The sequence below is a fragment of the Elephas maximus genome, chromosome 4 (assembly GCF_024166365.1).
Source record: "Elephas maximus indicus isolate mEleMax1 chromosome 4, mEleMax1 primary haplotype, whole genome shotgun sequence".
In the NCBI taxonomy this organism is placed as follows: Eukaryota; Metazoa; Chordata; class Mammalia; order Proboscidea; family Elephantidae; genus Elephas; species Elephas maximus.
Window position 1 is genome coordinate 6118900 of NC_064822.1, and position 25541 is coordinate 6144440.

At 39.0% G+C, this 25541-nt stretch overlaps 1 protein-coding gene across 1 annotated transcript in view; it reads left to right on the plus strand.

Moving 5' to 3' along the window:
* CCDC7 (coiled-coil domain containing 7) overlaps positions 1-25541 on the plus strand; it is a 422824-nt gene that overhangs the window by 289865 nt on the left and 107418 nt on the right. Inside the window, exons 28-30 of the mRNA XM_049881615.1 lie at positions 1027-1137; positions 8278-8410; positions 16957-17096. Of these exons, the coding sequence (XP_049737572.1) occupies positions 1027-1137; positions 8278-8410; positions 16957-17096 (384 nt within the window). The remainder of the gene's footprint in view (positions 1-1026; positions 1138-8277; positions 8411-16956; positions 17097-25541) is intronic.

The following is a 25541-nucleotide window of genomic DNA, read 5'->3' on the forward strand; positions in this document are numbered from 1 at the left end:
ACATGGGGTCCCTATGAGTTGGAATCGACTTGACGGCATATAATAAGAACAAAATAACATTAATATAAACATGCAAAAGTAAAAACATGCAAAAAGGCATATCTAAAGAAGTATCATTCCTTGTAATTATACTCCCAACCCGTCATTTCCCCATTCCTCCTTTTGTAGGTAACCAACAATATTGTCTTCTGGTTTATCTTTCCTATATTTCTTTTTGTGAAGTTCTCTCTCCATGCGGATTTTCTTATTTCCCCTTCTTTATTACCCAAAAGAGAATACTATATATCCTCTTTTTCACTTACCATTATCTCTTGTAAATCCCTCCATGCCAGTTTATGGCCATCTTTTTCATTCCTTTATAGCTGTTTATACCACATTATAAGGAGCCCTGGTATTGCGGTGGTTAAGTGCTTGGTGGTTAAGTGCTCCACTGCCAAGCGAAAACGCCCAGTGTTCGAGCCCACCAAATGTTCCATGGGAGAAAGATGTGGCAGTCTGCTGCCACAAAATATTACAGCTTTGGAAACCCTGTGAGGCAGTTCTACTATGTCCTATAGGGTGGCTATGAGCCAGAATTAACAGCAATGGATTTTTTTGTTTACACCACGTTATATACCATGGTTTATTCTATATCATATTTCTTATAGCTTAGTTTATCAGCCTGCTATGATTGAACACTTAGGTGGTCTTGAATGTTTTGCAGTTAGAAATAAGCCTTGTGGGTATGTGTTTTTATTCCTTGATACATGGATATGTATTAATTTATAAAAACTGGAGTTTAACATAATGTATTCATGCCCACAAACATTTGGAAATGAGATAGCTTTTGCATCTGCCAATCAATACTGTCCTCACAATTTTCATATCACATGTTGCAAATGACAATTTTCTTATAAATATAAAATGAAAGAAAATTACTGTATGCTTGTACAATTGCTATCACTTGCTATAAATTTGAAAATTAAGAGATTTCAGAATAGATCTGTTTTTTTCTATTTAGTGGACTAAATGCATCTCTTTATGTAGTTCCTGATGAAGTACCAGATGAAAATCTTTTTCTTGAGAAACAAGATTCAGTGTCAAAAACCCAAATGCAAGTAATCAAGAAAAGCACTTCCACAGATGAAAAACTCCAATGTAAGTATGATAATTATGAATAAGTAAAAATATTTTAAATTAAACTCATCAAAAGATCTTTTTTGCTTTGTTCTTAAATATGTCTTTGGGCATATATTTTGTAGGCATTTTATACTTTGACCTAAATTACAAATACCCTTAGGTAACTAGTGAACTAAAGCAAAAGTACTGATACTGTTTGTTTAGAGTTATGGTCATAAGACTATTCCACCATCATGGGTATTTCACTTAGTAGACACCAAAGCCCCACCCACCCACTCCCACTGCCCACAAAAAAATAGCAGGCCAATAATTGTCTCTCACAGGAGGCGTACCTTTCAGATGATTCCAGGTAACTGGTTCCACAGTTCAATGGGTTCCTCTGACATGTAGAATTATCCTTCTGCCTGTGACGCCAAACATTGAATGGAGAGCTGATGATACCTTTAACTCAAATGAAAAAAGTGGGTTAGATGGACCAGTGAAAAGGTGACCTGAGTGGTCTTTTCAGGGCCTCCAGGAGATTCTGCTATTTGGGGCCACAATTAAAGGCAGCAGACTTTCTGGTAACCCGATAGATGGGTACAGTCAATATACCAACATGGGCATGTGAGAATGCCATTGGTGAATGGCAGGTCATCCTTTTGCTTATGCAGAGTGGGCCAATTTTTAGGAATTGTTGTCTGTGGGATAAGACTTCATGCCCCTTCTTCAACTGTGCTTAAAAATTTCAATTGACTACGAAGTTCTTGGACCTTGTCTTTTTTGCTGGCCTAGCCATGTTGCTGGATGTATCTTCAAGTGTCTAGTACTTGGTGGTGGTGTCTTATCTGGGCTTAACAAGAGGATGTTATACATATTGTGGAAAGACAGTGTTTCCTCTGGGAGTGGTAGTATTTCCAAGTCACTGCATACCACCCATTCATGATTGATAGAGAATTTAGGTACACTTGTGGAAGAACATTAAGAGTGTATGATAGTGCATTTCATAAATGCAAAATGATCCATATTATTCAAGTTGAAAGGGGTGCTGATAAAGGCATTTTCATTGTTATTTACTGTATGCCAAGTTCCCTTAGCATGGTCAACAACTTTTGTAACAGTCACAATGTCTACTACTGCCAATGCCAAATGTGATGCCATAACATTGAGTGCCTTTAATCAATGGTGAGTTGCCAAGCATCCATGGCCTTTCAAACAATCAGAAACAATTACTGCATGGAGCAATAGTCTCACAGAAAACTTGGCTTTTTAAGATCAGAAATGAAGGCGGTTGTTTCTTTTCATCCCCTGGAAATTGGTGTTGATGTTGGGAGACAATAGAGCTAGCCACAGATAGTCAGGTAGTTTCATGATCTTTCACAACATCTGAAACAATAGCTGTAACTGTAGCAATTCAGAAAGGGCCGGGGGGTGGGGCGGTGAAGGCAGCTGACTTTCAGACGGAAAATACATTTGTACTAATTATGCATTCGATAGCGGGTGCCACAGCAGTGAACATTTTGAAGGGCCCAAAGGGACCTACAGGCAGTCCCTGAGTTACCAACATTTGACTAATGGACAACTTGTACTTAAAAATGGACTGCCATAAGCCTATTATATTTAAAGTTTGAGTTAAAATACAATGATTCTTAATAACGAATGCACACACTACTTTGTGATACTCATGAAAATATTCCGTGTTGTGGAAGTGTTCTTGTGTTTTATGTGCATAAAAACAAAACCAAACCCACTGCTGTGAAGTCGATTCTGCTCATAATGACCCTATAGGACAGAATAGAACTGTCCCATAGAGTTTCCAAGGAGTTCCTGGTGGATTCCAACTGCAGACCTTTCAGTTAGCAACTGTAACACTTAACCACTATGCCACCAGGATTTCCTTTATATATACTATATACTAAGACAAAGTTTGACTAACTGATGCTAAATAAGAACCTTATGTACGTGTTTGTACTTACTTACAAAGTCGACTTAAACACAGTTTTAGGAATGAATCTAACTCATAACCCAGGGAATGCCTGTACTTTTAATCTGGCCTGGGTAAGAGTCCTGGTGGTTCTAAACTCAGACCCCAAACTAGACAGCATCATCTGTACCCCATCATCCTACTGCCAGGAATGTGGAAATCACAGTTATCTGTGCACTGGTATCCAAAAAGCCTAGAAGGTCCAATTATTCTCCATGTCTCATAGAAAACTCAGGTTGGCATAAGGTCTCAGTATTCCCTCGATGGCGGGACCTCAATGTACATATATATATACATATTTTTTTTCAGAGCCTTGAGGTTTGCATAAATGTTATTGCATTAGTGGAACTCTGTGATTAATATCTAGGTTCACTTGAAGGGGCAGAGGGGATGGTACTTGTGTTAGTCATAGGGGCCTTCACCATGTGAACACTGGTGTGGCTGCCCATCATCTTCTAATACTCCACTACCCAACCATGAGTTGCATGATGACATCTCCTACATGCTCATTCTCTGCAACCTCATTTTTCACTTGGCTGGCTCAGAAACCTTTTTGTAAGTCCTTTGCATGGATTGTCAGGAGAGTGTGCCTATTACCATTTTTATGTTGATCTCTTTGCTCGTCAATCTTTGCAGTGGTTTTTAATGCCCTGCGATTTGTCAGTTAAGAACCAGATTGTGACACTGACTTTACTTATGTGGAGGTTTAACTGAGGATAATAAAAAGCTTAAGTGGCTCCACAGATCTAGAAATCTGAGTCTGTTTAATGATCTCATCATTTGCTGTTAGCACTCCTTTATTTTATACCCATGGGTCATCAGGGTGGCTTTCAGGACTACTACAGCCTCTGCAAAAGTGGTCCAAACAAATTTTTCAGCGGCAGAGAGCTCATCACAGGTGTGCCAAATCTTTAGCCATTTCAATACTACCCAACTGAGGTAGCAGAGGCTGTTGGGTGTTCAAGGCCTGCCAACCTCCTCCCATTTCATCCACCTGCGAGGAAAAGTGGTTGCTGTCAGGGCAGTCTGAAGGAGGGGATCTGTAATGATGCTTTCCTCAAGATGTCATTCTCCTTCACCATGTTTTACAAGATTACCTCCTTCATCATAGAGGTGAATTCACCAAGTCTGCAAGATCTCTTTGGGTCTCTATGTGAAGCAATTCTGAAGGACTCTGTATTATTTTTAATTAGAGGTAAAAGTCTCATAACTCAGTTCATTTCAGGCTTTCTGTCATCACCAGGGTCCTTCATACAGGTAACAATAGTCACTTGGTGCCACCTGACTCACTTGGTCTCTGATGATTTTTGTTCTCATTCCTGGAAGACCATAAGCAATAACCAGACAATTGCTTGTCTAGTTTTCATAGAGTCCCTCTGTTGAATTTTTTTTAATTAATTTTTATTAAGCTTTAAGTGAACATTTACCATTCCAATCAGTCTGTCACATGTAGGTTTACATACATCATACTCCCTTCTCCCACTTGCTCTCCCCCTATTGAGTCAGCCCTTTCAGTCTCTCGTTTCGTGCCAATTTTGCCATCTTCCCTCTCTCTCTATCTTCCCATCCCCCCTCCAGTCAAGAGTAGCCAACGCACTCTCCAGTGTCCACCTAATTTAATTGGCTCACTCTTCATCGGCATCTCTCTCCCCCCCACTGACCAGTCCTTTTCATGCCTGATGAGTTGTCTTCGGGGATGGTTCCTGTCCTGTGCCATCAGAAGTTCTGGGGAGCATTGTCTCTGGGATTCCTCTAGTCACATTCATATCACACATTCATATCATTAGGTATGGTCTTTTAATGAGAATTTGGGGTCTGTATCCCATTGGTCTCCTGCTCCCTCAGGAGTTGTCTGTTGTGCTCCCTGACAGGGCAGACATCGATTGTGGCCGGGCACCAACTAGTTCTTCTGGTCTCAGGATAATGTAGGTCTCTGGTTCATGTGGCCCTTTCTGTCTCTTGGGTTCTTAGTTGTCGTGTGACCTTGGTGTTCTTCCTTTGCCTTTGCTCCCGGTGGGTTGAGACCAATTAATGTATTTTAGATGGCCGCTTGTTGGCATTTAGGACCCCAGGCGCCACAATTCAAAGTGGGATGCAGAATGTTTTCGTAATAGAATTATTTTGCCCGTTGACTTAGAAGTCTCCTCAAACCATGTTCCCCAGACCCCAGCCCCTGCTCCGCTGACCTTTGAAGCTTTCATTTTATCCCGGAAACCTCTTTGCTTTTAGTCCAGTCCAATTAGGCTGACCTTCCTTGTATTGAGTGTTGTCTTTCCCTTCACCCAAAGCAGTTCTTATCTACTGATTGATCAATAAAAAACCCTCTCCCTCCCTCCCTCCCTCTCCCCTTTGTAACCACAAAAGTATGTGTTCTTCTCCGTTTTTTCTATTTCTCAAGATCTTATAATAGTGGTCTTATACAATATTTGTCCTTTTGCAACTGACTCATTTCGCTCAGCATAATGTCTTCTAGATTCCTCCATGTTATGAAATGTTTCAGAGATTCGTCCCTCTGTTGAATTTTTAATGTGACCCACCATAAAAGCTCATAAGGGAACTTAGAGATTAAAGTGAAGGAGCAGTGGTCTCCATCGGAAGAGAAAAGGTTATATAAAGAATTCACTAGAAGCTCACTCAACCAGGCCATGAAATTTCGGAGACAGATCCCTGGCCAGATGATTGGAAGAGATCCTTATTCTTGCGCATTCCAAAGAAAGGTGATCCAACAGAATGTGAAAATTACCAAATAATATCATTAGTATCACACACAAGTAAAATTTTGCTCAAGATAATTCAAAAGCGGTTGCAGCAGTATATTAACAGGGAACTGCCAGTAATTCAAGATGGATTCAGAAGATAAGTGGAACAAAGGATATAGTTGCTGATGTCAGATGGATCTTGCCTGAAGGCAGAGAATATTTACCTGTGTTTTATTGGCTACGCAAAGGGATTTGACTATGTGGATCATACAAATTGCGGATAGCATTACAAAGAATAGAAATTACAGAACACTTAGTTGTGCTCTGTGGAACCTGTGCATAATACCAAGAGACAGTAATTCAAATTCAAAAGGGGATACTGTGTGGTTTAAAATCAGGAAAGGTGTGCATCAGGGTTGTATTCTTTCACCATACTTAATCGGTATGCTAAGCATACTGGACAATGTGTAGAACAACAGGGTATCAAGATTGGAGGAAGGCTCATTAACGACCTCCAGTATGCAGATGACAACTGTGCTTGCTGAAAGCGAAGAGGAACTGAAGCACGCACTGATGAAAATCAAAGTCTATAGCCTTCAGTATGGATTACACCTCAAGATTAAGAAAACAAAAATCTTCAAAGTGGTCTAATAAGCAACCTCATGATAAACAAAAGATTGAAGTTGTTGAGGATTTCATTTTATTTGAATCAACAACCAACACCCATGGAAGCAGCAGCCAAGAATCAAACAATGCACCACTTTGGGTAAATCTGCTGCAAAAGATCTCTTTAAGGTGTTACAAAGCAAAGATGTCACTCTGAGGATTAAGGCGCTCCTGGCCCAAGCCACCTCCCATGCATGCGAATGATGGACAATGAATAAGGGAGACTGAAGAAGAATTGATGACTGTGAATTATGGTGTTGGCAAAGAATATTGAATATGCCATGTACTGCCAGGAGAATGATCAAATGTGCCAGAATGCTTCTTAGAAGCGAAGATGGCAAGCTTTGTTTCATGTACTTTGGACATGTTAGGAGGAGACACCAGTCCCTGGAGAAGGACATCATCCTTGGTAAACTAGAGGGGCAATGAAGACCAGGAAGATCCTCAATAAGATGAATTGATACAGTGGCCGCAACAATGGGCTCAGACACTGCAATGATTGTGAGGAAGGTGCAGGACCAGGCAGTGTTTTGTTCTGTTGTACGTAGGGTCACTATGATTCAGATCTGACTGGAGGGCACCTAACAACAACAACATTTGACAGTCCTCTTTAATATAATCTAATCCTACCTCACTAATATAATAAACACAACTCATTCAACAAATGGGATTATAGGCACAGGCAGAAGATGAGATTTACAATACATATTTGTAGGGGACACAATTCAATCTGTAACAAAGAATAACCAAAAGATAGCTGGGGTGGGTATGCTGATATCAGACAAAATAGACTTTAAGTCAAAATCTATTGTAAGAGACAAACGAGGACATTAAAAATGATAAAAGTAATGTTATATTTTGGGTAATAAAGAAGGGGAAATAAGAAAAAGAAAACCCACATAGATCACAAAAAGAAATACATGAAAGATAAATCAAAAAACAATAAAATTGTTCACCAACAAAAGGAGAAAAGGAGGGATAGAGAAATCAAGGGGTGGGAGTATAATGGGAGATAAAAGCATCAATTCATCAAGAAGATATAACAATTATAAATATATTTGCACCAAATGTTAGAGCTACAAATATATAAAACAAACACTGACAGAATTGAAAGGAGACATAGACGGCTTCTAAAATTGTTTCAGATATGCTTAGCTCATGCAATTAAAAAACAAAACCTACTCAAAAATTTTCATAATTTGTTTGCAGTCCATCCCATGCTCTCCTGGGGACATACAGTATTAATGAGTTTCTTGGATATGTTGTTAGTTGCCATTGTGTCAATCTGACTCATCACAACCCCTTGTGTTAGAGTAAACTGCTCCATAGGGTTTTCTTCACTGTAATTTTAATGGAAGTAGATTGCCAGGACTTTTTTTGTGTGGCACTGCTGGGTACTTTGAACTGCTAACGTTTAACCTTTAGGTTAGCAGTTGATCACAAACCATTTGCACCACCCAGGGCCCTGTTTTTGGATTTGTGCTTCTTTTTCCCCAGTTGATTGATTTGCTGAGTTTGCTTTCAGTTTTAGTTCCCCTTTCTTTAATTTTAATTATTATTCTATGTAGAACATTAATATAATCCAAAAGTAAAAACATGGAAAAAGGCATACTGAGAGAAGTATTATTCCTTGCCATTATACTCTCACCCCTTGATTTCCCTATCCCTCCTTTTCTTTTCTCCTTTTGTTGGTGAACAATTTTATTGTTTTTTGATTTATCTTTCATGTTTTTCTTTATGTGAAGTGATCTATGTGGACTTTCTTTTTCTTATTTCCCCTTCTTTATTACCCAAAATATAGCATTACTATATATCCTCTTTTTCACTTAGCATTATCTCCTGGAAATTCCTCCATGCCACTTTGTGAAGATCTTTTTCATTACTTTGTAGTTGTTTATACCACAGTATTAGGAACTCTGGTGGTTCAGTCATTAAGTGCTCGACTGCTGTCCAGAAGAGCAGGGTATTGAATCTCCCAGCTGCACCATAGGAGAATGATGTGGCAGTTTGCTTCCTTAGAAGCTTACAGCCTTGGAAACCCTATGGGGCAGTTCTATAGTGTCCTATAGTGTCACTATGAGTCAGAATTGACTTGTCAGCAATGGGTTTTGGTTTATATCACATTACATACATACCATGGCTTATTCTATATATTTCATACAGTTCAGTTCATTGATCTGCTGTGATTGAACACTTAGGTGGTTTTGAATGTTTTGCCATTACAAATAATCTCTTGATGAATAACCTTGTATATATGTGTTTTTATTGCTTGGTATATGAATAACTATTAATTTATGAAAAATGGAGTTTAACATAATATATATTTGATGCCTAGATATATTTGGAAGAGACAGCTTTTACGTAAGCCCGTCGATACTGTCCTCACAATTTTCATATCACAAGTTACATGTAGTAGTTTTCTTATAAATATAAAATGAGAGAAAATTGCTGTACACTCGTACAATTGCTCTTTACTTGCTATAAATTTGAAAGTTAGAGATTTCAAAATAGATCTGTCTATTTCTATTTAGTGGAATAAATGCATCTCTTTATGTAGCTCCTGGTGAAGTACCAGCTGAAATTTTTTTTCTTGAAAAACAAGATTCAGTGTCAAAAACTCAAATGCAAGTACACAAGCAAACCACTTCCAGAGAGGAAAAACTCCAATGTGAGTATAATAATTATTGATAGCTAAAAATATTTTAAATTAAAGTCATCAAAAGATCGTTTCTGGTTTGTTCCTAAATATGTATTTGAGCATATATTTTATAAGAATTTTTTTTTCTAACAGAACAAGGGAATACTGTATGTTTTAAAATCAGGAAATGTGTGCACCAGGGTTGTATACTTTCACCATACTTATTTAATCTGTATGCTGAGCAAACAATCTGAGAAGCTGGTCTATCTAATGAAGAACATGGCATCAGTATTGGAGAAAGACTAACAACCTCCAATATGAAGATGACACAACCTTGCTTGTTGAAAGCGAAGAGGACTTGAAGCACTTACTGATGACGGTCAAAGACTACGGTCTACAGTATGGACTACAGCTCAAATAAAGAAAACAAAAATCCTCACAATTGGTCTAATAAGCAACCTCATGATAAATGGAAAAAATATTGAAGTTGTCAAGGATTTCGTTTTACTTGGATCCACAATCAAGACCCATGGAAACAGCAGTCAAGATATCAAATGACCTATTGCATTGGCGAAATCTGCTGCAAAGACCTCTTTAAAGAGTTAAAAAAGCAAAAATGTCACTTTGAGGACTAAGGTGAGCCTGGCACAAGCCATAGTATTTTCAGTTGCCTCACATGCACGTGACTAATGGACAATGAATAAGGAAGACTGAAGAAAAGTTGGTGACTTTGAATTTTGGTGTTGTCTAAGAATATTGAATATACCATGGACTGTCAGAAGAACAAACAAAACTGTCTTGGATGAAAAACGTCAGTGTTATGAGGGGGGACCAGTCTCTGGAGAAGGACATCATGCTTAGTAAAGAGTGTCAGGTGAAAAGAGGAAGACCCTCAAAGAGATGGATTGACGCAGTGGCTGCAACAGTAGGCTCAAACACAGAAACGATTGTGAGGATTGCACAAGTCCAGGCAGTATTTTGTTCTGTACATAGGGTTGGTGTTAGTTGGAACCGACTGCATGGCAACTAATAACAATAACAGTCCTCACTGACATAACCATAACCTGATCCTACCTCATTAACATAACAAACACAACCCATTCACAAATGGGATTATAACCAGGGGTAGAAGTTAGGATTTACAACACATATTTTGGGGGATATGGTTCAGTCCATCACAAAGAATCATCAAAAGATTGATATTGAGTGGGCAGGTTGATTATCAGACAAAATAGACTTTAAGTCAAAATTTATTGTTAGAGATAAATAAGGACATTACAAAATGATAAGTGTGAATTCATCAAGAAGATATAACAATTATAAATATATATGCACCTAATATTTGAGCCCCCCACCCATGCATCTGTCAGTTTGTCATACTGCAGGGGCTTGTGTGTTGCTGTGATGCTGGAAGTTATGCCACTGGTATTCAAGTACCAGCAGGGTCACCCACGGTAGACAAGTTTCAGCTGAGCTTCCAGAGTAAGACAGACTAGGAAGAAGGTCCTGGCCATGTACTTCTGAAAAAATTTAGCCAGTGAAAACCTTGTAAATAGCAGTGGAACACTGTCTGATATAGTGCCAGAAGATGAGTCCCTCAGGTTGGAAAGCACTCAAAATATGAGTGGGAAAGAGCTGCCTCCTCAAAGTAGAGTCAACCTTAATGATGCGGATGGAGTCAAACTCTCGGGACTTTGATTTGCTGATGTGGCACAACTCAAAATGAGAAGAAACAGCTGCAAACATCCATTAATAATCCAAATAAGAATGTATGAAATATGAAACTAGGAAAATGGATGTCACCAAAAATGAATTGGAACATGTAAAGATCGATATTCTAGGCATTAGTGAGCTGAAATGGTTTGGTATTGGCCATTTTGAATCAGACAATCATATGGTCTACTATGCCAGCAATGCCAACTTGGAAGAGAAATGGTGTTTCATTCGTTGTCAAAAAGGACATTTCTCCCACTTTGAATTGTGGCGCCTGGGGTCCTAAATGCCAACAAGCGGCCATCTAAAATACATTAATTGGTCTCAACCCACCGGGAGCAAAGGCAAAGGAAGAACACCAAGGTCACACGACAACTAAGAACCCAAGAGACAGAAAGGGCCACATGAACCAGAGACCTACATTATCCTGAGACCAGAAGAACTAGTTGGTGCCCGGTCACAATCGATGTCTGCCCTGTCAGGGAACACAACAGACAACTCCTGAGGGAGCAGGAGACCAATGGGATACAGACCCCAAATTCTCATTAAAAGACCACACCTAATGGTATGATTGCGGCTAGAGGAATCCCAGAGACAATGCTCCCCAGAACTTCTGATGGCACAGGACAGGAACCATCCCCAAGACAACTCATCAGGCATGAAAAGGACTGGTCAGTGGGGGGGAGAGAGATACTGACGAAGAGTGAGCTAATTAAATCAGGTGGACATGGGAGAGTGTGTTGGCAACTCTTGACTGGAGGGGGGATGGGAAGATAGAGAGAGAGGGAAGATGGCAAAATTGGCACGAAACGAGAGACTCTAAGGGCTGACTCAATAGGGGGAGAGCAAGTGGGAGAAGGGAGTAAGATGTATGTAAACCTACATGTGACAGACTGATTGGAATGGTAAATGTTCACTTGAAGCTTAATAAAAATTAAAAAAAAAAAAATATATTGAACACACAAAACTCTGAAAAAAAAAAAAAAAGACATTTCAAGATTTATCCTGAAGTACAACTTTGTCAGTGATGGTATAATATCCATATACCTATGAAGATGACCAGTTAATACGACTATTATTCAAATTTATGCACCAACCACTAAGACCAAAGATGAAGAAATGGAAGATTTTTTACCAATGTCTGCAGTCTGAAATTGATCAAACATGCAATCATGATGCATTGGTAATTATTAGTGATTGGAATCCAAAAGTTAGAAAAAAAGGAAAAGAATTGGTAGTTGGAAAATATGGCCTTGGTGATAGAAACTTCGCCGGAGATCACATGATAGATTTTTGCAAAACCAACAACTTCTTCATTGGAAATACTTTTTTTCAACAACATAAATGGAGACTATACACATGGACCTCGCAAGATGGAATATACAGGAATCAGATCAACTACATCTGTGGAAAGAGGTGATGGGAAAGCTCCGTATCATCAGTCAGAACAAAGCCAGGGGCTGACTGTGGAACAGGCATCACTTGCTCATATGCAAGTTGTATCAGTTATCTAGTGCTGCTATAACAGAAATACCACAAGTGTATGGCTTTAACAAAGAGAAAGTTATTCTCTTACACTCTAGGAGGCTAGAAGTCAAATTCAGGTTACCAGCTCCAGGGGAAGGCTTTCTGTCTCTGCCAGCTCCCAGGGAAGGTCCCTTTCATCAGTCTTCCCTGGTCAAGGAGCTTCTCAGCACAGGGACCCCAGGTCCAAAGGATGTGTTATTCTCCTGGCTCTTGTTTCTTGGTGGTATGAGTTTCCCCTGTTTTCTGCTTGCCTCTGTCTTTTATATCTCAAAAGAGATTGACTTAAAACACAACCTAATCCTGTAGATTGAGTCCTGCCTCATTAACATAACTGCCGGTAATCCCACCTCATTAACATCATAGAGGTAAGATTTACAACATATAGGAAAATCACATTAGATGACAAAATGGTGGACCATCACACAATACTGGAAATCATGCCTAGCCAAGTCAACACGTATTTTGGGGGGACACAATCCAATCCATGACACAAATTCAATTTGAAGTTGAAGAAAATTAGAACAAGTTCACAAGAGCCAAAGTACAACCTTAAGTATATCCTACCTGACTTTGGAGAATAGATTTGCCTCATTGAACTCTAATGACTGAAGACCAGATGAGTTGTGGAATGACATCAAGGACATTATACATGAAGAAAGCAAGGGGTCATTAAAAAGGCATTAAGAAGATGTGTCTATGAAGACAAACTCCCTGAGGGACCAAGTTACTGCTGGCGGCTAGGGACTAGCTAGATGTCTCAGAGGACATCTAGCTCAATTGGCATAACATAGTTTATAAAGAAAATGCTCTGCATCCTACTTTGGAGAGTAGTGTCTGGGACCTTAAAAACTTGTGAGTGGCCATCTAAGATACTCACTGGTCCCACCCCATCTGGACCAAGGGAGAATGAAGAAAACTAATGACACAAGGGAAAGATTAGTCCAAAGGACTAATAGACCACAACTACCACAGCCGCCACCAGACTAAGTCCAGCACAACTAGATGGCACCTGACTACCTCCATCCACTCCTCTGACATGGATCACAATTAAGGGTCCTGGACAGAGCTGGAGATAAATGTAGAAAAAAATTCAAACTCAAAAAAAAAAAGAGGCCAGAATTACAGGTCTGTCAGAGACTGAAGAAACCCTGAGAGGATGGCCCCTGGAGACCCTTTTAACTCAGTAATGAAATCACTCTTGAGGTTCACCCTTCCTCCAAAGATTAGTCAGGCCCATAAAACGAAACGAGACTAAATGGGCACACCAGGCCAGGGTCAAGGATGAGAAGACAGAAGAGTACAGGAAAGCCAATAATGGGCGATCCAAGATCTAGAAGGGGAGAGTGTTGACACATCATGGGATTGGCAACCAATGTCATAAAACAATATGTGTATTAATTGTAATGATAAACTTAATTAGCCCTGTAAACCTTCATGTAAAGCTCACAAAACAAAACAAAAAGACAAAAAATAATGAAAAGACCAAAATGAATGTCAGAAGAGACTCTGACGAAGTAAAAGAGCTGAAGAGAAGATTTCAAAGGCAGCTTGAGAAGACAAAGTTAAATATTATGATTGAATGTGCAAAGACCTGGATATAGAAAACCAAAAGGGAAGAACATGCTTGACATTTCTTAAGATGAAAGAACTGAAGAAAAAATTCAAGCCTCGAGTTGCAATATGCAAGGATTCTATGGGGAAAATATTAAACGATGCAGGAAGCATCAAAAGAAGATGGAAGGATTACACAGAGTCACTGTACCAAAAAGAATTGGTTGACATTCAGCCATTTTGGGAGGTAGCATATGATCAAGAACAGGTGGTACCGAAGGAAGGAAGAGGTCTAAAATGCACTGAAGACATTGGTGAAAAACAATGCTCCAGAAATTGGTGGAATACCAATTGAGATGTCTCAAGAAATGGATTCAGCACTAGAAATGCTCACTTATCTATGTCAAAAATATTTGAAAGACAGCCACCTAGCCATTGGACTGGAAGGGATCCATATTTGTACTCATTCTAAAGAAAGATGATCCAACAGAATGTGGAAATTATCAAACAATATCATTAATCTTGCACACAAGAAATATTTTGCTGAAGATCATTCAAAAGTGGTTGCAGCAGTCCAGTGACTGCCAGAAATTCAAGTTGTATTCAGAAGAGGACATGGAACAAGGGATACCATTACTGATGTCAGAGGATCATGGCTGAAAGCAGAGAATACCAGAAGGAAGTTTACCTATGTTTTATTGACTATGCCAAGACATTTGACTGTGTGAATCTTAGCTAATTCTGGATAACACTGCAAAGAATGGGAATTCCAGACAATTGCTCTCATGAGGAACCTTGTACTTAGACCAAGAGGAAGTCATTCAAACAGTACAAGGGAATACTATGTGGCTTAAAGCAGGAAAGGTGCGTGTAAGGGTTGTATCTTCTCACCATACTTATTCAATCTGTATGCTGAGCAAATAATCTGAGAAACTGGACTATATGATGAAGAATGTGGCATCAGGATTGGAGGAAGACTCATTAAAACCTGCAATATGCAGATGACACACACTTGCTTGCTGAAAATGAAGAGGACTCAAAGCACTTACTGATGAAGATCAAAGATTACAGTCTTCAGTATGAATTACACCTCAAAGAAAACAAAAGTCCTCATAACTGGACCAATAAGTAACATCATGATAAATGGAGAAAAGACTGAAGTTGTTCAGGATTTCATTTTACTTTGATCCACAATCAATGCCCATAGAAGCAGCAGTCGAGAAATCAAATGACGCATTGCATTGGGCAAATCTACTGCAAAAGACCTCTTTAAAGTGTTAAAAAGCGAAAATGTCATTTTGAGAACTCAAATCTATCTTGGAAGAAATACAGCCAGAATTGTACTTAGAAGTGAGAACGGTGAGACTTTGTATCACATACTTTGGACATGTTACCAAGAGGGACCAGTCCCTGGAGAAGGATATCATGCTTGGTAGAGTAGAAGGTCAGTGAAAAAGAGGAAAACCCTCAATGAGATGGATTGCCACAGTGACTGGAACAGTGGAAGCATAACGACGATTGTGAAGATGGTGCAAGACCTGGCAGTGTTTGTTCTGTCGTACATAGGTTTGCTATGAGTGGAACCAACTTGACAACACCAATGACAATAACAATATTAGAGCCCCAAATATATAAAGCAACCACTGACAGAACTGAAGGGAGAAATAGCTTCTAAAATTGTTTCAGAAATGCTCAGCTCATGCAATTAAAAAAATAAACCTACTCGACAGATTTCATAATTTCTTTACAGTCCACCCCCTACTCTGCTGAGGACTTGAGAGTACGTATCATACACAATATTAATGAGTCTCTTGAATTTGTTATTGTAGTTGCCATTGAGTCAGTTTTGACTCATTGCAACCTCTTGTGTTACAGAGTAGAACTGCTCCATAGGGTTTTCTTCACTACAATTTTAATGGAAGCACATCGCCAGGACTTTTCTAGTGCAAAATTTCTGGATGGTTTGAACTGCTAACCTTTAACCTTTAAGTTAACAGTTGATCACAAACCATTTATACCACCTAGGGCCCTGTTTTTGGATTAGTGCTTCTTTTTCTCCAGTTGATTAATTTGTTAAATTTGCTTTCAGTTTTAGTTTCCCTTTCTTACTTTAACGTTTTAATTTTTGTTATTACAGTATATAGAACATTAATATAATCCAAAAGTAAAAGCAAGCAAAAAGGCATACTGAGAGAAGCATCATTCCTTGTCATTATGCCCCACCCCTTGATTTCCCCCATCCTCCTCCTCTCCTCTTGTAGGTGACCAACTGTATTGTCTTCTGGTTTATCTGCATTGTATTTCATTTTGTGAAGGTGTCTCTCTGTGTGGACTTCTTTTTTCCTTTTTTCTCTTTCTTTGTTACCCAAAAGATAGCATACTATATATATCCTCTTTTTCACTTAACACTGACATCTGGAAATCCCTCCATGCCAGTTTATAGAGGTCTTTTACATTTCTTTATAGCTGTTTAAGGAGCCCTAGTGGTTCAGTGGTTAAGTGCTCGACTGCTAACCAAAAGGCCAGGGTTTGAACCCATCAGCTGCCCCATGGGAGAAAGATGTGGTAGCCTGCTTCTGTAAAACATTACAGCCTTAGAAACCCTATGGGGTAGTTCTACAATGTCCTATAAGGTCGCTATGAGTTGGAATTGACTCGACTGCCTTGGGATTTTTGTTTATACTACATTGTATACCATGGTTTATCCTATACCATATTTTATACAGCTTAGTTTATCAGTCATCTATGATTGAATACTTAGGTGATTTTTCATGTTTTGCAGTTAGAAATAATCCATTAATGAATAACCTTGTGTGTATGTATTGTCATTGTTTGGCCTATGAATATGTGTTAATTTATAAAGTGTGGAGTTTAACATAATATGTATTTGATGCCTAGAAATATTTGGAAATGAGATAGCTTTTATATATACCCATCAATATTGTCCTTATAATTTTCATATCATATGTTGCATATGGTAATTTTCTTATAAATATGAAATGAGAGAAAATTGCTGTACACTTGCACATTTGCTCTAAATTTGAAAGCTAGAGATTTCAGAATACATTTTTTCCATTTAGAGGACTAAATGCATCTCTTTATGTAGCTCCTGATGAAGTACCAGATGAAACTGTTTTTCTTGAGAAACAAGATTCAGTGCCAAAATCCCAAATGGAAGTAAACAAGCAAAGCACTTTGAAAAGTGAGGAAAAACTCCAGTGTAAGTATAATAATTATTGATAGCTAAAAATATTTTAAATTTAATGCATCAGAAGATCTATTTTGCTTTGTTCATAAATACATATTTAAGCATGTATGTTATAGGAATTTTACACTCTGACCTAAATTATGAATACCCCTAAACCCTGGTTAAGAGCTACAGCTGCTAACCAAACAGTCGACAGTTCAAATCCACCAGGCACTCCTTGGAAACCCTACGGGGCTGTTTACTCTGTCCTATAGGGTTGCGATGAGTTGGAATTCACTGGATGGCAATGGGTTTGGTTTTGGGTTTTTAGGTACCTAGTGAACTAAAGCAAAAGTACCAATACTGTTTGATTGGAATTGCTGGTCATAAGACTATTCCACAATCATGAGTTTTGCATTTAGTATCCACCAAGGCCCAATAACAGGCCAATAGTTTTCTCTCAGAGGGGGTGTACCTTTCAAATGACTCCAGGTAACTGGTTCAGAAGTCCAATGGGTTCCTGTAACCTGTGGCATTGACATTCTGCCATAGGCTCCAACCTTTGAACTGAGAGCTGAGGATACCTTTAACTCAAACTACAAATGTGGACAGTGGAAGGGTGACCTTAGTGGCCTGTTAGAGGGCCTCTAGGAGATTCTTCTAGTTGGGGCTACACTAGAAGGTAGCAGCCTTTTGGGTAACCCAGTAGATGGGTATTGTCAATATACCAGTGTGGAGAATGTGAGAATGTCATTAGTGAATAGCCGTACCATGGCAGGTCATCCTTTTTGTTTTTGCAGAGTGGGAACATTTTTGGTAATTGTTTTCTATGGGATAAGATTCTATGCCCATTAATGGACCATGCTTAAAATTTTCAGTTGACTACTAAGTGCTTGGATCTTTTTTTTAATGATGGCCTAGCTATGTTGCCATGTCTGTGTCAACAGATGTCCGCTACTTGTTGGTGGTGTCCTTGTCACAGCTAACCAAGAAGATTACATACATACAGTGAAAGGATAGTGTTTCCTCTGGGAGTGGTAGTATTTCCAAGTCACTGCTTGCCACTCGATGACTGATATGGAATTTAGGTACACTTGTTTTGTGGAAGGACATTAAGAGTGTATTTTAGCCCTTTTCATCAATGCGAATTGATTCATGTTACTCAGGTGGAAGGGATGCTGATAAAGCCATTTGGAGTGTTATTTGCTGCATACCAAACTCCCTCAGCTTGATCACAGCTTTTGTATCAGTCACATTGTCCAGTACTGAAGTGTCAAATAGAACACTATGACATTGAGTGCCATTAATCAATGGTGAGTCTCCAAGTATCCATGGAATTACAAACATGTCGAAAACAACTACTGCATGGAGCAATGGTCTCCAAGATGACCTGGCTCTCTTAGGATCAGAAATGAGGACAGTTATTTCTTTTTCTCCCCCTGGAAGTTGATATTGACTTTGGGAGATAATGGAACTAGGCACAGGTAGTCATATATTTTCATGGTCTTTCACAAGATCCAAAACAATAGCTCTAACTGTACCAGTTCCAACAGGGCAGGGGGTGAAGGCAGCTGAGTTTCAGATGGAAAATACATTTGTAGTAATAATGCACTCAATAGCGGATGCCATAGCAATGGACATTTTGAAGGGTGCAAAGAGACCTACATGCAGTCCCTGGGTTAGGAACGTCTGACTTATGGACAACTCGTGCTTAAAAATGGACTACCATAAAGCCTATTATATTAAAAATTTGAGTTAAAATATGATGGTTCTGAATGCACACACTGCTTTGTGATGCTTATGAAAACATGGCATGGTTTGGTAGTGTTCTTAAGTGTTTTATACGCATAAAAACCACGGCCGTCGATAGAAAGGTAAAATATCTATTGTATACTAAGACATACATTTGACTAACTGTTGCTAGTAGTTACCTTTAATCTCATCTTAAAGACAGGTTTAAGAATGGATCTCGTTTGTAACCCTGGGACTGCCTGAAATCTTAATCTGTCCTGATCAAGAGTCTTGGTGGTTGTAACCACAGATTCCAAGCCAGAAAGCATCATCCGTTTCCCTCTCATCCTGCTGCCTGTGATGTGGAAATCCCAATGATCTCCACACAGTTGTCCAAAAGACCCAATGAAAAAACGCCATACCCATAGCCTTCGAGTCAATTCTGACTAGAAGGTGCAATTATTGTCCATGTCCCCCAGTAAACTCAGACCTTAGCACAAGGGCTCAGTTTTCCCAGGACAGTGGGACCTCAATGAACCTGTATGTTCTTTTTATATACGTATATTTTTTTTCTGAGAGTCTTGATGTTTACATGAATATTAGTGCATGATTTCAACTCTCTGATTAAAGTCTAGGTTCACCTGAAGGGGCAGAGGAAGTGACACTTGTATTAGTAATAGGAGCCTTCACCATGCACACCCTGGAGGGGCTGCCAATCGTCTTCCAATTCCCTAATGTCCAACCATGAGTTCCATGGTGACATCCCCAACATTCTTGCTCTCTGAGGCCTCATTTTTTATTAACCAGTCTCTGAAAACTTTTTGAAAGGCCCTTGCATGGATTGTCAGAAGAGAGTGCCCATTGCCATTTTTATGTTGTTTTCTTTGCTGGTCAGTCTTTGTAATCTTGGCATGTAATTTTTCATGCCCTGCAATTTGTCAGTTACGATCCAGATTGTGTCACTGACTTTACTTATGAGGAGCTTTAATTGAGGATGATAGCCAGCAGAAGCGTCATGAACAAAGCTAGAAATCTGAGTCTGTTTAATGGTCTCATCATTTGCTGTTAGCACTGCTTCGCTTTATACCCAAGGATTATCAGGGTGGCTTTCAGGACCACTAGAGCCTCTGCAAAGGTGGTCCAAATGTGTTTTTCATTGGCTAGAACCCATCACAGGTGTACCAAACCTTTAGGAGTATCAATACTACCCAGCTGAGGTAGCAGAGGCCTTTGGGTGTTCAAGGCCTAACAACTTCCTCCTACTTCCTCATCCTGCTGAGAAATAGTAGTTGCTGTCAGGGCAGTCTGAAGGAGGGGGTCTGTAATGATGCTTTCCTCAAGATGCCATTCTCCATCACTATGTTTTACAAGATTAACTCTTTCATCATAGAGGTGAATTCACCAAGTCTGCAAGATATCCATGGGTCTCTGTGTGAAGCAATTCTGAAGGGCTCTACATTACTTTTAATTAAAGGCATAAGCCTCATAACTCAGTGAGTTTCAGGCTTTCCATCATTACCAATGTCCTTCTTAGAGCTAATAACAGTTGTTTGATGCCCTCTGACTCACTTGTCTCTGATGACTTTTGTTCCCATTCCTGGAGGATGATAAGTAGTAGCTAGATATTTGCTTGTCTAGTTTTCATAGGGCCCCTCTGTTGGATCTTTAATTTGACCCACCATAAAGTATAAAGTATAAAGGCTCCTAAGGGAAGTTAGAGACTAAAGTGAAGGAGCAGTGGTCTCCATGAGAACAGAAAAGATTACATAAAGGATCCATTAGGAGCTCACTTGTCTATGCCAAGAATTTTGTCAGTCAGCTACCTGGCCAACCAAATGGAAGAAATCTGTATACTTGCCAATTCCAAAGAAAGGCGATCCAACAAAATGCAGAAATTATTGAACAACATCACTACTCTCACATAGAAGGAAAATTTTGCTGAAGATATTTCAAAAATGGTTGCTCCAGCGTATCAACAGGGAACTGCCAGAAATTCAAGCCAGATTCAGAAGAGGACATGGAATGATGGATATCATTGCTGATGTCAGATGGATCCTGGCTGAAAGCAGAGAATACCAGAAAGATTTTTACCTCTGTTTTATTGGCTATGCAAAGGCATTTGACTGTGTGGATCATAACAAATTATGCAAACATTGCAAAGAGTAGCAATTCCAGAACACTTTATTGTGCTCATGCTGAACCTGTACTTAGCCAAACAGGAAATAGTTCAAACAGAACAAGGGGATATGCATGCTTTAAAATCCAGAAAGGTGTGCATCAGGTCTGTATCCTTTCACCATACTTATTCAATCCGTATACTTAACAGACGATCTGAGAAGTTGGACTATATGAAGAAGAACGTGGCATCAGGACTGGAGGAAGACTCATTAACAACCTTGCTTGCTGAAAGTGAAGAGGACTTGAAGCACTTACTGATGAAGATCAAAGACTGTAGCCTTCAGTATGGATTACACCCCAAGATTTAAAAAAAAAAAAATCCTTACAGCTGGACCAATAAGCAACCTCATTATGCTAAATGGAGAAAATATTGAAGTTGTCAAGGATATCATTTTAATGGATCTACTATCGATGCCCACGGAAGCAGCAGTCGAGAAATCAAACAAGGTATTACACTGGGCAATTCTGTTGCAAAGACCTTTTTTTTTTTTTTTTTTTTTAACTTTTATTGAGCTTCAAGTGAACGTTTACAAATCAAGTCAGTCTGTCACATATAAGTTTACATACATCTTACTCCGTACTCCCACTTGCTCTTCTGGTCCCTCAGGGGTTCTCTGTTGTGCTCCCTGTCAGGGCAGTCATGGATTGTGGCCGGGCACCAACTAGTTCTTCTGGTCTCAGGATGATGTAGGTCTCTTGTTCATGTGGCCCTTTCTGTCTCTTGGGCTCTTAGTTGTCGTGTGACCTTGGTGTTCTTCATTCTCCTTTGCTCCAGGTGGGTTGAGACCAATTGATGCATCTTAGATGGCTGCTTGTTAGCATTTAAGACCCCAGACGCCACATTTCAAAGTGGGATGCAGAATGTTTTCATTCTAGAATTATTTTGCCAATTGACTTAGAAGTCCCCTTAAACCATGGTCCCCAAACCCCAGCCCTTGCTCTGCTGACCTTTGAAGCATTCATTTTATCCCGGAAACTTCTTCGCTTTTGGTCCAGTCCAGTTGAGCTGACCTTCCATGTATTGAGTGTTGTCCTTCCCTTCACCTAAAGCAGTTCTTATCTACTAATTAATCAATAAAAAACCCTCTCCCTCCCTCCCTCGCTCCCCACCTCATAACCACAAAAGTATGTGTTCTTCTCAGTTTTTACTATTTCTCAAGATCTTATAATAGTGGTCTTATACAATATTTTTCCTTTTGCCTCTGACTAATTTCACTCAGCATAATGCCTTCCAGGTTCCTCCATGTTATGAAATGTTTCACAGATTCGTCACTGTTGTTTATCGATGCGTCGTATTCCATTGTGTGAATATACCACAATTTATTTAACCATTCATCCGTTGATGGACACCTTGGTTGCTTCCCGCTTTTTGCTATTGTAAACAGAGCTGCAATAAACATGGGTGTGCATATATCTGTTCGTGTAAAGGCTCTTATTTCTCTAGGGTATATTCCGAGGAGTGGGATTTCTGAGTTGTATGGTAGTTCTAACTTTTTAAGAAAACAGCAGATAGATTTCCAAAGTGGTTGTACCATTTTACATTCCCACCAGCAGTGTATAAGAGTCCCAATCTCTCCTCAGCCCCTCCAACATTTATTATTTTTGTGTTTTTTGGATTAATGCCAGCCTTGTTGGAGTGAGATGGACTCTCATCGTAGTTTTAATTTGCATTTCTCTAATGGCTAATGATCGAGAGCATTTTCTCATGTATCTGTTAGCTGCCTGAATATCTTCTTTAGTGAAGTGTGTGTTCATATCCTTTGCCCACTTCTTGATTGGGTTGTTTGTCTTTTTGTGGTTGAATTTTGACAGAATCAAGTAGATTTTAGAGATCAGGCGCTAGTCGGAGATGTCATAGCTGAAAATTCTTTCCCAGTCTGTAGGTGGTCTTTTTACTCTTTTGGTGAAGTCTTTAGATGAGCATAGGTGTTTGATTTTTAGGAGCTCCCAGTCATCGGGTTTCTGTTCGTCGTTTTTGGTAATGTTTTGTATTCTGTTTGTGCCTTGTATTAGGGCTCCTAGGGTTGTCCCTATTTTTTCTTCCATGATCTTTATCGTTTTAGTCTTTATGTTTAGGTCTTTGATCCACTTGGAATTAGTTTTTGTGCATGGTGTGAGGTATGGGTCCTGTTTCATTTTTTTGCAAATGGATATCCAGTTATGCCAGCACCGTTTGTTAAAAAGACTATTTTTCGCCAATTAACTGACACTGGTCCTTTGTCAAATATCAGCTGCTCATACGTGGATGGATTTATATCTGGGTTCTCAATTCTGTTCCATTGGTCTATATGCCTGTTGTTGTACCAGTACCAGGCTGTTTTGACTACTGTGGCTGTATAATAGCTTATGAAATCAGGTAGAGTGAGGCCTCCCACTTTCTTCTTCTTTTTCAGTAATGCTTTGCTTATCCGGGGCTTCTTTACCTTCCATATGAAACTGGTGATTTGTTTCTCTATCACCTTAAAAAATGACATTGGAATTTGGATCAGAATTGCATTATATGTATAGATGGCTTTCGGTAGAATAGACATTTTTACTATGTTGAGTCTTCCTACCCATGAGCAAGGTATATTTTTCCACTTAAGTATGTCCTTTTTAATTTCTTGTAGTAGAGCTTTGTAGTTTTCTTTGTATAGGTCTTTTACATCCTTGGTAAGATTTATTCCTAAGTATTTTATCTTCTTGGTGGCTACTGTGAATGGTATTGATTTGGTTATTTCCTCTTCAGTGTTCTTTTTGTTGATGTAGAGGAATCCAAGTGATTTTTGTATGTTTATTTTATAACCTGAGACTCTGCCAAACTCTTCTATTAGTTCCAGTAGTTTTCTGGAGGATTCCTTAGGGTTTTCTGTGTATAAGATCATGTCATCTGCAATTAGAGATAATTTTACTTCCTCCTTGCCAATCTGGATGCCTTTTATTTCTTTGTCTAGCCTAATTGCCCTGGCTAGGACTTCTAGCACGATGTTGAATAAGAGCGGTGATAAAGGGCATCCTTGTCTGGTTCCTGTTCTCAAGGGAAATGCTTTCAGGTTCTCTCCATTTAGAGTCATATTGGCTGTTGGCTTTGCATAGATGCCCTTTATTATGTTGAGGAATTTTCCTTCAATTCCTATTTTGGTGAGAGTTTTTATCATAAATCGGTGTTGGACTTTGTCAAATGCCTTTTCTGCATCAATTGATAAGATCATGTGGTTTTTATCTTTTGTTTTATTTATGTGATGGATTACATTAATGGTTTTTCTGATATTAAACCAGCCTTGCATAGCTGGTATAAATCCCACTTGATCGTGCTGAATTATTTTTTTGATATGTTGTTGAATTCGATTGGCTAGAATTTTGTTGAGGATTTTTGCATCTATGTTCATGAGGGATATAGGTCTGTAATTTTCTTTTTTTGTAATGTCTTTACCTGGTTTTGGTATCAGGGATATGGTGGCTTCATAGAATGAGTTGGGTAGTATTCCGTCATTTTCTATGCTTTGAAATACCTTCAATAGTAGTGGTGTTAACTGTTCTCTGAAAGTTTGGTAGAATTCTGCAGTGAAGCCGTCCGGGCCAGGGCTTTTTTTTGTTGGGAGTTTTTTGATTACCGTTTCAATCTCTTTTTTTGTTATGGGTCTATTTAGTTGTTCTACTTCTGAATGTGTTAGTTTAGGTAGGTAGTGTTTTTCCAGGAATTCATCCATTTCTTCTAGGTTTGCAAATTTGTTAGAGTACAATTTTTCGTAATAATCTGATATGATTCTTTTAATTTCCGTTGGTTCTGTTGTGATGTGGTCCTTTTCGTTTCTTATTCGGGTTATTTGTTTCCTTTCCTGTATTTCTTTAGTCAGTCTGGCCAATGGTTTATCAATTTTGTTAATTTTTTCAAAGAAGCAGCTTTTGGCTTTGTTAATTCTTTCAATTGTTTTTCTGTTCTCTAATTCATTTAGTTCAGCTCTAATTTTTATTATTTGTTTTCTTCTGGTGCCTGATGGATTCTTTTGTTGCTCACTTTCTATTTGTTCAAGTTGTAGGGACAGTTCTCTGATTTTGGCTCTTTCTTCTTTTTGTATGTGTGCATTTATCGATATAAATCGGCCTCTGAGCACTGCTTTTGCTGTGTCCCAGAGGTTTTGATAGGAAGTATTTTCATTCTCATTGCATTCTATGAATTTCCTTATTCCCTCCTTGATGTCTTCTATAACCCAGTCTTTTTTCAGGAGGCTACTGTTCATTTTCCAAGTATTTGAGTTCTTTTCCCTAGTTTTTCTGTTATTGATTTCTAGCTTCATTGCCTTGTGGTCTGAGAAGATGCTTTGTAATATTTCGATGTTTTGGACTCTGCAAAGGTTTGTTTTATGACCTAATGTGTGGTCTATTCTAGAGAATGTTCCATGTGCACTAGAAAAAAAAGTATACTTTGCAGCAGTCGGGTGGAGAGTTCTGTATAAGTCAATGAGGTCAAGTTGGTTGATTGTTGGAATTAGGTCTTCCGTGTCTCTATTTAGCTTCTTACTGGATGTCCTGTCCTTCTCCGAAAGTGGTGTGTTGAAGTCTCCTACTATAATTGTGGAGGTGTCTATC